Source organism: Daphnia pulicaria, chromosome 6 (genome assembly GCF_021234035.1).
Source record: "Daphnia pulicaria isolate SC F1-1A chromosome 6, SC_F0-13Bv2, whole genome shotgun sequence".
Classification (NCBI taxonomy): domain Eukaryota; kingdom Metazoa; phylum Arthropoda; class Branchiopoda; order Diplostraca; family Daphniidae; genus Daphnia; species Daphnia pulicaria.
The window spans coordinates 23,443,003-23,455,626 of record NC_060918.1 but is presented as its reverse complement, the minus strand read 5'-3'; the positions used below and the strand labels follow the sequence as shown (position 1 = coordinate 23,455,626).

General features: G+C 41.8%; 1 protein-coding gene across 5 annotated transcripts; it reads left to right on the top strand.

Moving 5' to 3' along the window:
* Positions 1-622: 622 nt before the first annotated feature.
* Positions 623-8,444, top strand: LOC124342892. Of its 5 annotated transcripts, none has more exons than XM_046796102.1 (4): positions 623-753; positions 1,696-2,485; positions 2,567-2,814; positions 8,094-8,444. In XM_046796102.1, the coding sequence occupies exons 3-4, from the start codon at positions 2,697-2,699 to the stop codon at positions 8,369-8,371; spliced, it is 396 nt and encodes a 131-aa protein (XP_046652058.1). In that variant the 5' UTR covers positions 623-753; positions 1,696-2,485; positions 2,567-2,696; the 3' UTR covers positions 8,372-8,444. The 5 variants fall into 5 exon arrangements, 4 of the variants coding, with proteins under 4 accessions (XP_046652058.1, XP_046652057.1, XP_046652055.1 ...); XM_046796101.1 differs by having other exon boundaries at positions 637-757; positions 2,576-2,814; XM_046796099.1 differs by having other exon boundaries at positions 637-757.
* The last annotated feature ends 4,180 nt before the right edge of the window (positions 8,445-12,624 follow it).

Genomic DNA, 12,624 nt, shown 5'->3' with positions numbered 1-12,624 from the left:
TGACTCCATCTTCCATGACAAACGTCATTGGGCCGATTGAGAAGAGGATTTTTTTCTTTCTTTTAGATCCCCAGCTGAATTAATTATTTATTTGCTTTTGTTTATTTGAAGAATACCTAAGGGGATTGTGTTGGAGGAAAGCTCTCAGTTATTTTTAGTACGTCTAAAGTGAGAATAGGTATAAAACAATACAGGTAAGAGGATTGGGTTCCCGTTTAATCCATAAACGTCACGCGTTTAGGGTGAGCTACTTTTGTGACGATGGAGGAGGAGTCTAGAAAATTGGACGTCACAACCTAAAAAACCAAATATTTAAATAGAGGGGGAGGAAATTTGTTTAGAAATGTATTTAAATAAATGAAAAAAAATTAACTAGTTTAAAGCAATAAGGGAGGGAGTCTTTCTTTTTTTTAAACGTTGAGTGGGAAATGTGAATATCGTTGGTCGTTGCCATTCTAATTTTGCCAATATCTAGTTTGATCATATCCGGTTTTATTCGATTTAATTAGTTTTGTTTTATTCCGTTTTTTTTCCCAGTAATTTTTATTGAATATTTGGTTAGGTAATTATAAAATTACTTTTTATTACATTTTTGACTCATTTTCGCAAACTAGCAAATGAAACAATAAGACATCCCAGATTGCAGACTAAAATTGAACGAACAACATATTTCACCACCACGTGAGTGAATAGATCGTAGATAAAAACTGCAAGGAATTTGTTGCTCTTCACAATGGACATTCCAGAATTTCGGTAGGTATGATTGTCTTAATTTTGTAAACCTGAGTGTGAATTATTTTTTAGTGTGCAAAGTTGGCAGAGGCAGGCACAGAAGAGGTCAGGCCAACATGGATGAGGCAAACATGGCTGAATTAGAAATAAATTTTAGAAGAAATGATGAAGACATCATTTTAGGCATGTCAGAGTTTCCTTGTCCAACATCATCCATGTGAACAAGTCACTTTGTGGTTGTCGTTGGTGAAGCAATTTTAACACTCATAACTACATACCGGTCTTTTCAATACTTTGAGGGCTAGGAATCTATTAATTGAATTTTTTATTTCATTCAAAAACAAGAGAAATCTTAGTATTAGCTTATTATCTTGTTTTAAGCAAAATACTCAATTTTTATTTCATTGCAAAATGTTTTTTGAAAAAACCCAATTATTGTACATTTAGTTTTATTTTTAGTTTTTCTAATACTAAATGTGCAGCGCTAGTGGGGATGGAAAATCACGAAAAATTCGCGTGTCGTTGTTTGTTGGTTAGGAAAAGATCCTTCATCATTTCTGAAAACACTGCCCTGATTATCGCACATCCCCATAGAGTCCAAGCTGCGATGAAGTAATTACAAGGCCGTTGTATAATCAAATCGATCCGTCCAACATACCCAAAAATCCGGTGGTGAGTGTTACATATGCATACACTACCCAGGTGCAGGGGGACGGCTGCTGGCCGCTTTTTATATGTTCGCGTGATGGGTTGGCTCAATCCTTTGACTACTCCCCTTCGTCATATAGTGTGTGTGTGTGTGTGTGTTACGGAAATGGCATGCCGCCTACGCAGTTATATACCTCCAAACATCATCATCATCACTGCTGGGCTTGGCCTGGCCTGATGATGCGTCACGAAAGCCCCTCCAGTTGCTATCCACCAGTTCGTTTATTCTTTATTTCTTTTTCTTTTTGTTTCCAGGACACACAAATGCAAGTCTACAGCCGGAGCGGTTGGTTGCACCCAAGTTTTCCTGTCATGTGTGTGTGTATAATATATTCACACACAGACAATAGAGAAATAGAGAAAAAGTAAAAAAGACGGGAGCTGCTCATCGTTCATCGTTAGTTGGTGCGGATCGTTTGAAATACAGTAGCTCAAACTGACTACGCTCCCGGCCGTGTGTGTGTTTTATTTTCCATCTCCGTTATTATTGCAATTGGCATCGAGTGCGCGTCGTGTCTGTTTTTTGTTAAGTGCTTTGGGGATGATTAGGTGTCGAGTGTTGTGTGTTCAAAACGGTTGGCGGGAAACAATATCAGAAATTTCCGTGTCGCTGTCGTGTTTGCATGACGCTCGTGTCGTTTTGTAGGTCACCTGCAGAGACTAGAACATTCGAGGCGTATCCTTTTTGTCTTTTTCAAACCAAACAAACAAAACAAGAGAGGACTCCCGGGGTCGTCGTCGTCGTCGTGTTTTCAGACTTTGAACCAATTTCTTTTGCTGCGTGAATCTGTCGCCGAGGAAACGGGAGTGCGCCAACCAACTGGAAAAGCCGCCACAGTGCATGTCGGGTGAACCAGCGACTGTACACCTTTATTGAGTGCTGGCTGGCTGGCTGGCCCCCTCCGGTGGGAGGTCTAAACGGGATGGCCACCACCACTACCCGCTACTTCACCTAACGGCGCCATTCGTCGGATGGCTCGCTCCCTCTAGCCCCACGTCTACGCATATGTTTTGTGTCCATCATAAGAGCTCGACCTGCGTCGAGGTAAAAGCTAAAAGAAGATTGGCGTCATTATCTCATTGGCGAAACTTTTATTTTCCGTTTTATTTTTTTTGGGTTGTGGAGCCGGCCAAGGTGGACGGACGGACAAGGTGGGCAGCCATTTTTTGAAACCCCACTCCCCGCTGTGTGTGTGTGTGTGTGAGAGAGTCCCAGCCACCAGGACAGTAGTAAATACGTGGCGTTACGCGAGATCATGGGCTGCGCTGACAGCAAAAGCGCCGGACTAGCCAACCCGATCACTACCGTCGCCGCGGCCAGCAACGGCCAGCAACAGCATCAGCCCAGCAGCAGAGATCATTCCAACTTTCAAAGTAAGTGAATCTCATTTTCAAAAAGTTTCTTCTTGATCTACTAATCGATTGAATTTCCCAAATGTTGAAGTCAAATTTTGTTTTGAATGGAAGAGGATTAATGTTAATAGTGTCGAGAATGGATTCGAAAAAATCTCCATTTCTCTCGGTTGACCTTTCATCTTGCTTGTTGGGATAATAATGGCTCCTGGCCAGTCTAGAAAGGAGACTACTGTATCTAGTGTAGTTGTCGTCCCTTTTTCTTTTGGGCTTAACGAGCCTCTCGAGGTCTTTCGGGTTCTTCTTCTTACTTCTTTATGGATTTCCCGCACTGTTTTCCTTTCTGCTCGTCTCCTTTTTTTCTTTATTGTTCACTTTTGTGTTGGGGATCATTCGCGGAAAGAAGGAACGACTTGCGAGGCCGTCACAACTCCCAGCAGCACTCTTTACCCTGTTTTTAGACAGGGTCCCGGGAAAGATCGTCGTCGTCGTTGGTAATATCTTCGACTGTTCAAACAGACGCAGCAAAGTACAAAACAGGCCAGCCCCAATGGAGAAATCCATATACAAAACTAGGCAGAGCTGTACGTATGTAACCATATGCGGCGTTGAAAACATAACAATAGGGGGGAAAGCCGGGCTAAATATCCGCTGATGCACACAAGCTCCAACTTTTATAGATTTTTCAGAATTTCTTACCTTATATGTTTCTGAGATATTTTGTAGTTCATTAGTTTTTGGGGCTAGATTAAATTGAAAGACTAAGCTATGTAGGTATGTATATTCAAATGTCTTTTGGATGTTTTGAAATTGGATTTCGGTTGATTCGATCTTCTACAGACGTCAGCAGATACGACTCCCCCCTCGGCTGTTTGTTTGTGAAATTTCTTGTTTGTTTGCGAGGTATCTTTTCGTCCCTTGATTTTTCCTGATTGCTTTGTTTGTTTGTTGGATTTTTCCTTTTTTTTTTCTTTCTTCCACGCTTTGTATACACATCCAATCCGAGTTCCATGTTCCAGAACAGTCAAACCATTTCCAGCAGGGGTGGGGGATGCCGGACTAACGGACGCCATTTGCCTCGAAGGGGGGGAAGGAAAAAACAGCGACTCGAAACTTTTTTGTTTCCCGAACGAAACAACGTCGAGGAAAACTAACAAAAAAGGGGGAAGGGGGGGTCATCATCATCACGAAATCAATAGAACAGCGTAGAGAGAATAATAGAACACACGCTGAAAGCTTCCGGCAAAGTCTGAGCTGCTCTATGTGTGTGTGGAGCCAGCGGAAAGTTATTAAAATAATTATACACGATGGGGAAGCTCTCTCCCTCCTGTATATACCATATAGCTAATTGCATATGCAAATATATTCAAATTTCCCCCCTTTTTTAAAAAAAATGCGACGACGAAGACGAGTAGTCTAGCAGAGAAATCGATACAGCGGCAAAGATTTTAGTTCCTTGACGATCGGATGAAAAAGAAAATAAAAGTTGGCTGGGGAGATTCCGAATTTTCCAATTTCGATCGCCCGGCTGATTTCGCCCGTTTGAGCCTTGTGTGTCGTTGGGCCCATCTGGGAAGATGCATGAGACAGACACACAAGAGATTCCGTCTAGCTACTAAATTGAAACGACGACAGTTGTTAATTAAAAAAAAGCTAAAAGTTCGACAATCGCAAAAGATTTTCCCCGTTCGGATTGGGCAATTTCTTTTTCCTCGTCCCGCATATTTTTAGAATAAAAATAATTTTACAAAAATATAAATTTTTCACGACGACATTTTTAAGGGCGCCAACACTTACTCACGCTTGAATTCCGTTTTTCCTGCAACCTGGCAAACAGCAAGGAAATTGTCTTCTATCGACTTGATTGGTGGCCCTTCAGACTTTTACCCTGTCACAGCCAATGCAAACAAACTTTTTGGCGTTTATTTTACGTCGTGTTGTTGGAACCAAACACTTTTGTTTTATCATTCGTTAAGTCTCTCGTTAGACGTTTTGTTTACCTGGGGAGGGGGATCCTTTTATTTTAAATATTTTGGTGTATATACCAACACTCGATCATTCCATTGAGTCGAACGATGGGCGGGCCATTTGAAATAAAAAAGGAAACTTTTGCAGCGATATAAATCATCTGTTACGGAGCCCATAAACGTCGTCGATATAGTTCTAGATATAGCCGACCAAGTTTGCCCCAGCTATTCTTCTACTTCCGAGTGTGCGCGTATGGAGAAGAAATGTGTGTTGATTTGTTAGGGGGCAAAGTATCTACTTGAAAAATGCCCCAAGTCTATATAGGAGGACCCTCTTTGATGTTACGTAACCTCGGCCAAACTCGATCGCCTTTTTTAGAAAATGGGCCAAAGTTTCCGCCCCTGGTGGTTGATACACACATTGGCACGTCGATCTATTTTGTTGATGTGTGTCTCTCGGCGTGGAGAGGACATGCGCAAACGTGGGAGGGAGAGAAAAATGTGTCGGAAGGAAATACATTTCCTTCTCTGCCGCCCTGCTGGAAAATAAAAAAAAAAGTCGGGAGGGAAAATGCGCGCGAAACCTTCACGATCCCGACAGCACAGTTTACCACCCTCTCAGCCCAGAAAAGTCCACCCACCACCACCACCACCACCACCTCTCGGTTCGCTCCGTCTTATACACGAAGCCCACCGTCCCGACCGGTGGCTGTAGCCAGCAAACCGAGCTCCAGATCGGTCATCTTCGTTCCTCCTAGCCAACCCAATTTTTTTCAAAAAGAACTTTTCATTTTTGTTTAATCGACACAATCTTACCAGTGCTTCCCAGTTGTGTTTGTGCATCTCAAATCAATCGACCGCTTCCTTTCAAATTTGCAAAGGTAACAAAATTAAAAAAACTAAACAAAATTGAGCGAATTTGTTTGATTTTGGCTAAAAGACTTATCAATCGCGGTTGATTATGTAATGATTTAATTTAACCGAGCCGCTGAAATCATTAAACCAGTTGATTTGTAGTTTATTTCTTTTTTTTTGTTTGTGGCGATTTGTTCATTTTTCCCTTAACGCTGGACGTTGGACGTAATCTGTAAGGCTGTTGATAACCTAGCGCTGATTGGCAGGTAACTCAATCCTTCAAACGTCGGCTGGTAGAAATGTATAGAGAAAATGGGCGAGGTTCAGTCGTCGGGATTTTGCCAACGTTCATTGACTGGTATATAGCCGGCACTGATCTTAATCGGATTTGATTCATCTCTCTCCTCCGTGCTGGGGCCATCTATATTTATATATAGCCCGCTCGGCCGGCCGGCCGTGCTTTGGTCTTTTCCATCAAACCCGTTGAACCAGCGTTCATTCGTTCCGCCTATAGTTGGAAGAAATGGCGCAGACACACACACACAGGCGACCTATCAAACTAAACAAGACCCGCTTTTATCCATCCATCCCTTTGATCGTGTGTGATATATACATGAGAGGGAAATTGCCGGAGCATCAGCCAAACTCCTCTGGGCTCGTTATCAGAACTTGGCAAATATTAGACCAAGGCGACGGAAACAGCAACAACTTCTCAAATTCACTTTCTTGTTTCTTTTCTTTTTTTTTACGATAGGGAAGAAGATTAATAATGAGAAAGGTTTCATATCTACTTTGTGAATTATTGACAGAAATTCATCAAGGAAGACGCCAAATGTAGACTTAAGAATCCGTAGGGAACCACAGCAGCAGCAGCAACTATAATATACCTTAATGGTATATGCCTATATAACCTGTGTGTGTTATATAGCCCCCCTTTCCTTTCCAGCTTATATTGTAGTTGGCCATGTTTAAACTAATCAAACAAAGCCGGGTTTTGCGTGCTCCGCTATATATATGTGTGTGTGTGTGTGTGGGAGACCGTACATGCAGTAAAACGGGGGGGGGGGATCCAGGATAGACCTTCTTAGAAATAGTCCTCGCCAGTTTGTTGGATCAATCGAGGCTCGCTTCCCTATACACCTGACCTTATATTGTTATACATACCACCAGAAACTACAATGTTATATCATCTTTTTCGGGGAAATCTATATGTCTATAGAAATCAACTGGGTCACTTTTTTATTTTGCAAAGTTTATCGATTCTGTTCCGCTTAATTTCGCCCAAAAAAGTCTTGGTTCTCCGAATGCAAGTTCACCGCGGAATAACAATAAAGTTCCCTCTGATGGAGCGTATTATCACGTCACAGAATCTCTGTTGATTACCCCCTGACTCAGCTGGAAATAATAAAAAAACAGAAAAAATACATTTGCCTCTCCCTAAACAGCCGACGTCTTTATTGATGTGCTCGGTGGTAGTGACGCGCTACACTGGCGGATATAATAATAAGAGGCCGACTGTATACATACAGACGGCAGCAGCAGCAGCTTCTTTCTTTCTTTTTTTCTCCCGACGTAGCTAAACTCGACGCGCGTGCATATATTATTACATGGTAATAATGTAGCATGCAAAGAGGAGTAGGGCTCTTTTTGGGGGGGGATTTCTTAGTGTCTAGCCTACTGTACATATTCATAGAAACTGCTGCTGCTGCTGTGGCATTGCGATTGGGATATTGTTCCGCCGCATCCGCCGCCGCCGTCGTTTCTATATCCATGGAGAAAAGCGGAAAGCAATTAGATAATGTTGAAAAGGGACATGACGGACGCCTCGACACAAAAGAAAGCCGGCCGGGATCGAGGACAATAGACACACTCACAAACGTGCCCATTGCCTATGCAAAACGAAGAATTATGAAAGTTGTATCAAACCAACCGCGCGGGAATTTCAAAATTCATTTTGATGCGAGTTCGGAATTCCTTTTCCGAAAAGATTCAGGACACAACTTTTGTGTCGACAAATATGAATGTGATGCAACGATATTACATTGCTGGAATAGATATGTATGTAGGGGTGACTCTGTTAGACCAACATCGCAATGTGTGTGTGTCTAGTATGAGGGTACATACAGTCTGGATAAGATGAGAAATCTCTCGTTTCCTCTTTTGTCCTATATTGATCTTGGTACAACAAAGATGGCCGACCCTTATCCATAAGTGTTCGCCATCTCTGTTATATTACATGTGCTATATAATACTTTAAAGGTATCTACAAGATTTGCAGCAGCCTATATATGTAGAAAACATTCTGTTGTTGCTGGCCGCGTCTTTCATCTTTTTTTCTTTCGACATTAGACCCTCCTGGGCCTTTTTTGCCCAGGGAAAAATCTTGATCATTGTCTGTTCTCTCTTTATTTTTATATTCCGGCAATGCTGGATTATAATTACTGGCGGTTATTTAGAAATTTTCTGTAACTTTTGCAGCCAACGTCGAAGATTCAGCCGCCGGGCACTGTTGCTTAGCCGACGAAGAAGACGCAGCTGTCAAGATCCAGGCCTTCTACAGGGGCTACCAGACACGTCGTGATTTGGCAGACAAAAAGGAGAAGGAACTTTACGGTCCGGGTGGTAAACCGGGCAAAAAAAAGAAGGGAACTTATCCGAAACCTCAGGCACCGACAGCACCACCACCACCACCACCTCAGCAGCAGCCGGCAGCAGCAGCAGCGGATTTGCAACAACAACCAATTACTTTGACGTAAAAACAACACTTCCGCCAATCAATAAAAATGGATTTGGACGCAATGGATCCCGCTGAACTCGAGCAAGATTTGGGTACACACATTTTTTGGTTGCCATTGATACTTTAAGAAACTGACGACTGAATGAAATGTATTCCGGTTAGACTTGATGAACGCCGCCACCAAGATCCAGGCCTCCTTCCGTGGTCATATGGCCAGGAAACAGGCGGAGAAGAGCAAGACCGACGGCGAGATTACCAAGGAGATGGAGAAGCTTCAATCCAAGGTAGTAATGCGCGCACGCACAGCTGTAATAATAATGATGTCATAATCCTCTTACGATGCCTGTGAATATTAAAAAAAAACGATGATCCGGTTATCACGCGCGTGTTATAAAAATGAAATTTTTATTGGTTGGAACGCAGAGCCCATTGCCGAACGAGGAGGAGCTGGACGTGGACTTGAGCGACCCGGGGCTGAATCACGCCGCCGTTAAAATACAAGCCTCTTTCCGTGGCCATATGACACGGAAGACTCTCGTCAAAGATTAATTTAAAGCCCAAAATAAAACAAAAAAGTTACAATAACGAAATGGGACAGCAGAAATGAAAAAAAAAAAAAAGGAAATTTAATTAAAAATGAAAAGGAAACTTTTAAAAATATCCGGCATCGACATAACAGAAAGACCATACACTTGAATTTAATAATAAAGCAAAACACTGACGATCTTTTTGATGCTATTTTGGAAGGGGAAAAAAAACTAAACTAATTCAACACGGAAAAACCCACCTCACTTGAAAACATTTCACTTGTGTCACTACAAATTTAAGTCATCGAGTTCCTTTTCAACTAAAAAAAAAGACAAAACCATTTTTGTTTTTCGTTTGAATTCTCTCGTGTTAATTATTCTCTCTATCTCTTTCATTCTCTTTCCTATCAATTAAATAATAATACCTGTAGTCTCTTAAATCATTACGTTGATTCGTATCCGCTGCCTAGGGGGACGGCATAACCACCAAATTTGTTGAATCCATTTCTTTGTTTTTCTTTCATTATGATCGATCGCAAGGTTTTTGTCTTATCTCGTTCAACAATAATCATCCTGATGGCCCAATCCCGAAAAAAAATAATAAAGAACGTGCGATCCACCCATCATTCTGTAAGCCTCTTTTCTCCTGTTAGATCTCTCTTTACACAATTATACTGGCGAACCCTTTTAAAAACATCACGTTCTTATGTCATACCAAAAATTTTGTTTTTCCTTGAAAAAAAAAAGAGATTTGCATACACAGACACAATCCTCCTCATCCGTTTGGCTGGCCCAAGTCACATTTTATTTGATGCTGGGCCGATTTTATATTTCTATCGATCGATAATTTTTATTTCGAATGAAATACATAGAAAAAAAGATGGGACGTGAAAAAGATGGGACGTGAAAATTTAAAGCAATTTCGCTCTGCCGAGTTCCTGACTGGCATTTTTAGGACAGAAATTTGGGTTGAAATCATTGCCATTTAATTTTGGGTTTATTTAGAATAAAATTAAAAATAAAAGCGGATATGGATGTCACAATTGCGAAAGAAAATCGGGACCCTTGTATAATTTCCCCATCAATTTTTTGAATTTGTTTCCAGTATATAGTAGTCAATCAACACCGCCGATCTGTTAATTACGAACACAACTGGGCCGAATCGATTTCTGGATATTCGGTTGACAATGACAATATTCTCTCCTTTTCCTTATTCCTTCATTCTCTTTTGTGTTTTCATCAAATCTCGTCATGTATACTGTATACACACCTAATACAACCTCTCTCTCTTTCTCTCTCAGATATCTCGATTGTTAAATACTTTCTAGCTGGTTGTCTTTGATCCGAAAGCGCTCGGGAAATAAATTCGTCGTCGGCTGGAAATCAAGTCGTACGTGCAGAATGTTTGAGTAATCTTCTAGAGCGCTCTCCCCTCCCCCAACCCCAACCCCGACACACACACAATCATCTAATAGAGAAAATCAAGTTCAGCCCAAAGAAAAAGCCCAGCTCTTTTTCCATATTCTGCTAGACTCTCTTTGATATAAATATTGTACGACGTCTACGCTTTTGCTGAACTGGACTTTTTCTGTGTGGTGTATAGTTTTACCACTTGGAATAATTGCGGACCAGATAGCAGCAGCAGTCGGTTTTTCCAACCCCCAAAACTGTTGTGCTGGGCAATTGAAAAGCGTTCCGCTAATGGTTATGGCACATTGAGTATAATAGCCGCGCTGAAACAACAGCAGAGCGCAATATAGAGTTGGCTTTGTTAGTGGTCCGTTGGAGAGAGAGAGACAAAAGGAGCGTCGTCGTCGAATCAAGAGACTATAAAGGAAAGACGAGATTGTTGTTGTGTGTGTGTGTATTAATAGAAACAGTGGGAGAGTGGGAATCGGCATTATCAGTGCCCTTTAGAGAAGCCGAGAGTCGAGAGGAGATGGACACCCAATCAACTGTGATGGCTACTCAATGGCTATATAGAGCCGGTAGAGTATCCTGGAAGGAACCAAGAGATTGCCCGTAATTCTTCTTCTAATAAGCAATCCAACACCAAATCATCGGCTGTGTAATCCAAGGCGAGGTCGCGATGGACTAACTTTTCATCACATCCACTTCGCTGATTTTATATAATAATGATAATAATACGCCAAAGTTCATTTGAGTCTATTCTGCGCGCTATCCAGCGGCTAGTGCGCATCATATCAGCCCCAACATGAATGCATTGTATTTCTTTTGAAAGTAAAAAAGAAAAGAAACTGCCTCCCAAGTATAATAAATGTTCTTCCTGATAGCCCAGGTGATATCGATCCTCACCCGAGAAAAAACCTTGGTGGAAAATCAAATGTTTCCTATATACGTTCAATCTCAGCAGCGGTTTGCAAGGATGAAATCACCGTAGAAACTTAGTAAATGATATTCACTGAATCGTGTCTAAAAGCTAAGATAAACTAAATCAAGTCTATTTATATAAATAATTTCAAGTCCATCTCCTAAACTTTGTGTTAGACGATAAGATATTATATAATCAAAGTTATCAGCAGCTCGAATAAGAAATAAAACAATCCTCTCTCGCTCTCATTATTAACAGGCCCGTAGACACATTCGGGATAAGTTTAGCAATTTGACCCTGCTGTAGGACTACACTTAGGTCTATACATCGTCTTTGGTGCTAATCACGTCGGTACACTCTTATCGGCCGAGCACATAATCAAATGTTGGTCGCTACGATATCGTCGTGGGGGAGAGCTAGAGAGAGAAAGTCATTACGAAAACCCCCCGTGCGTGTATCGATCGTTCAGAGACACTCAGCACTGGCTGGGGCGGGCGGTTCCTCCTGTTTCACGACGCCGTAATAGACCGCCCGAATGCTGCACGCTTTATTATACACACACATCTCTATATGGGGCTATACTCTATTCTTTTAGCTCAAATATAAACCGGCGTATAAGACGACATTCTAGCGCTGATGGAGCCGTTAATAGACTATTATCCGCAAATTGTCTCCAACAGCGTCTAGCCCCGAATTCTTTTCGTGCGGATATTACATCGCCGCGCTTTGATTCGTCGGGCCGCGGTTGTTGTATAATTTAGTAGCGATTTGCATCAGCGCGTAGTAGACGTGAAAAAAGTTTTCCCACGTCTAAAAATGTTCCAGTAAGGAGCAAAATTGCCGTGACGAGGGGGGGCTACTGGCAGGCAGCAGCAGTCACGCGAATCAATAGTAGTAATCAGAGAACCTAGATCCTGATTCATCCAACTAGGAACTTTCTGAATTTCCGGCTCTCTACTGCCACCGCCACAACTACACTCGGCCAGCAATGCAGGGCAATAATATATATAAAAAGAAAAAAGGCTCCGGACGGAAAATGAAGTTAAGAGGCCATATAAACCTACGCATTTATAAGGAGCGCGCCGACACCAGTCCCTTTTGCTCATCCTCCAGTCGGGATTATAATATGAAAATGTATGTGAATATTCTCTACATATTAAATAAAAGAATAATATTTTCCACCACCAGTCTGCTCTGGAAATAAAAGGGGACAGGCTCACACAGCTCTGTGGACTCCTAAATTGAAAATGGCGTGTGGCGCGGGGCTCCTATTTTTTTCTTTTTGGGACTCCTATCTTTCCATCTATCTATCCATTTTTTTCCCGTGGCGCGTGGGAGAATATATATACATACACCCCGATCCCGCAAAGACCGACTGTGTGTTATACAAGGACCCTGGAAAAAGAACAATTC

Excerpts from the sequence above, each read along its gene's own strand:
- LOC124342892 (XM_046796102.1), top strand. The coding sequence starts at position 2,697 with ATGGGCTGCGCTGACAGCAAAAGCGCCGGACTAGCCAACCCGATCACT. Across the intron at positions 2,815-8,093 it reads AGATCATTCCAACTTTCAAA|CCAACGTCGAAGATTCAGCC; the intron begins GTAAGTGAATCT and ends TAACTTTTGCAG.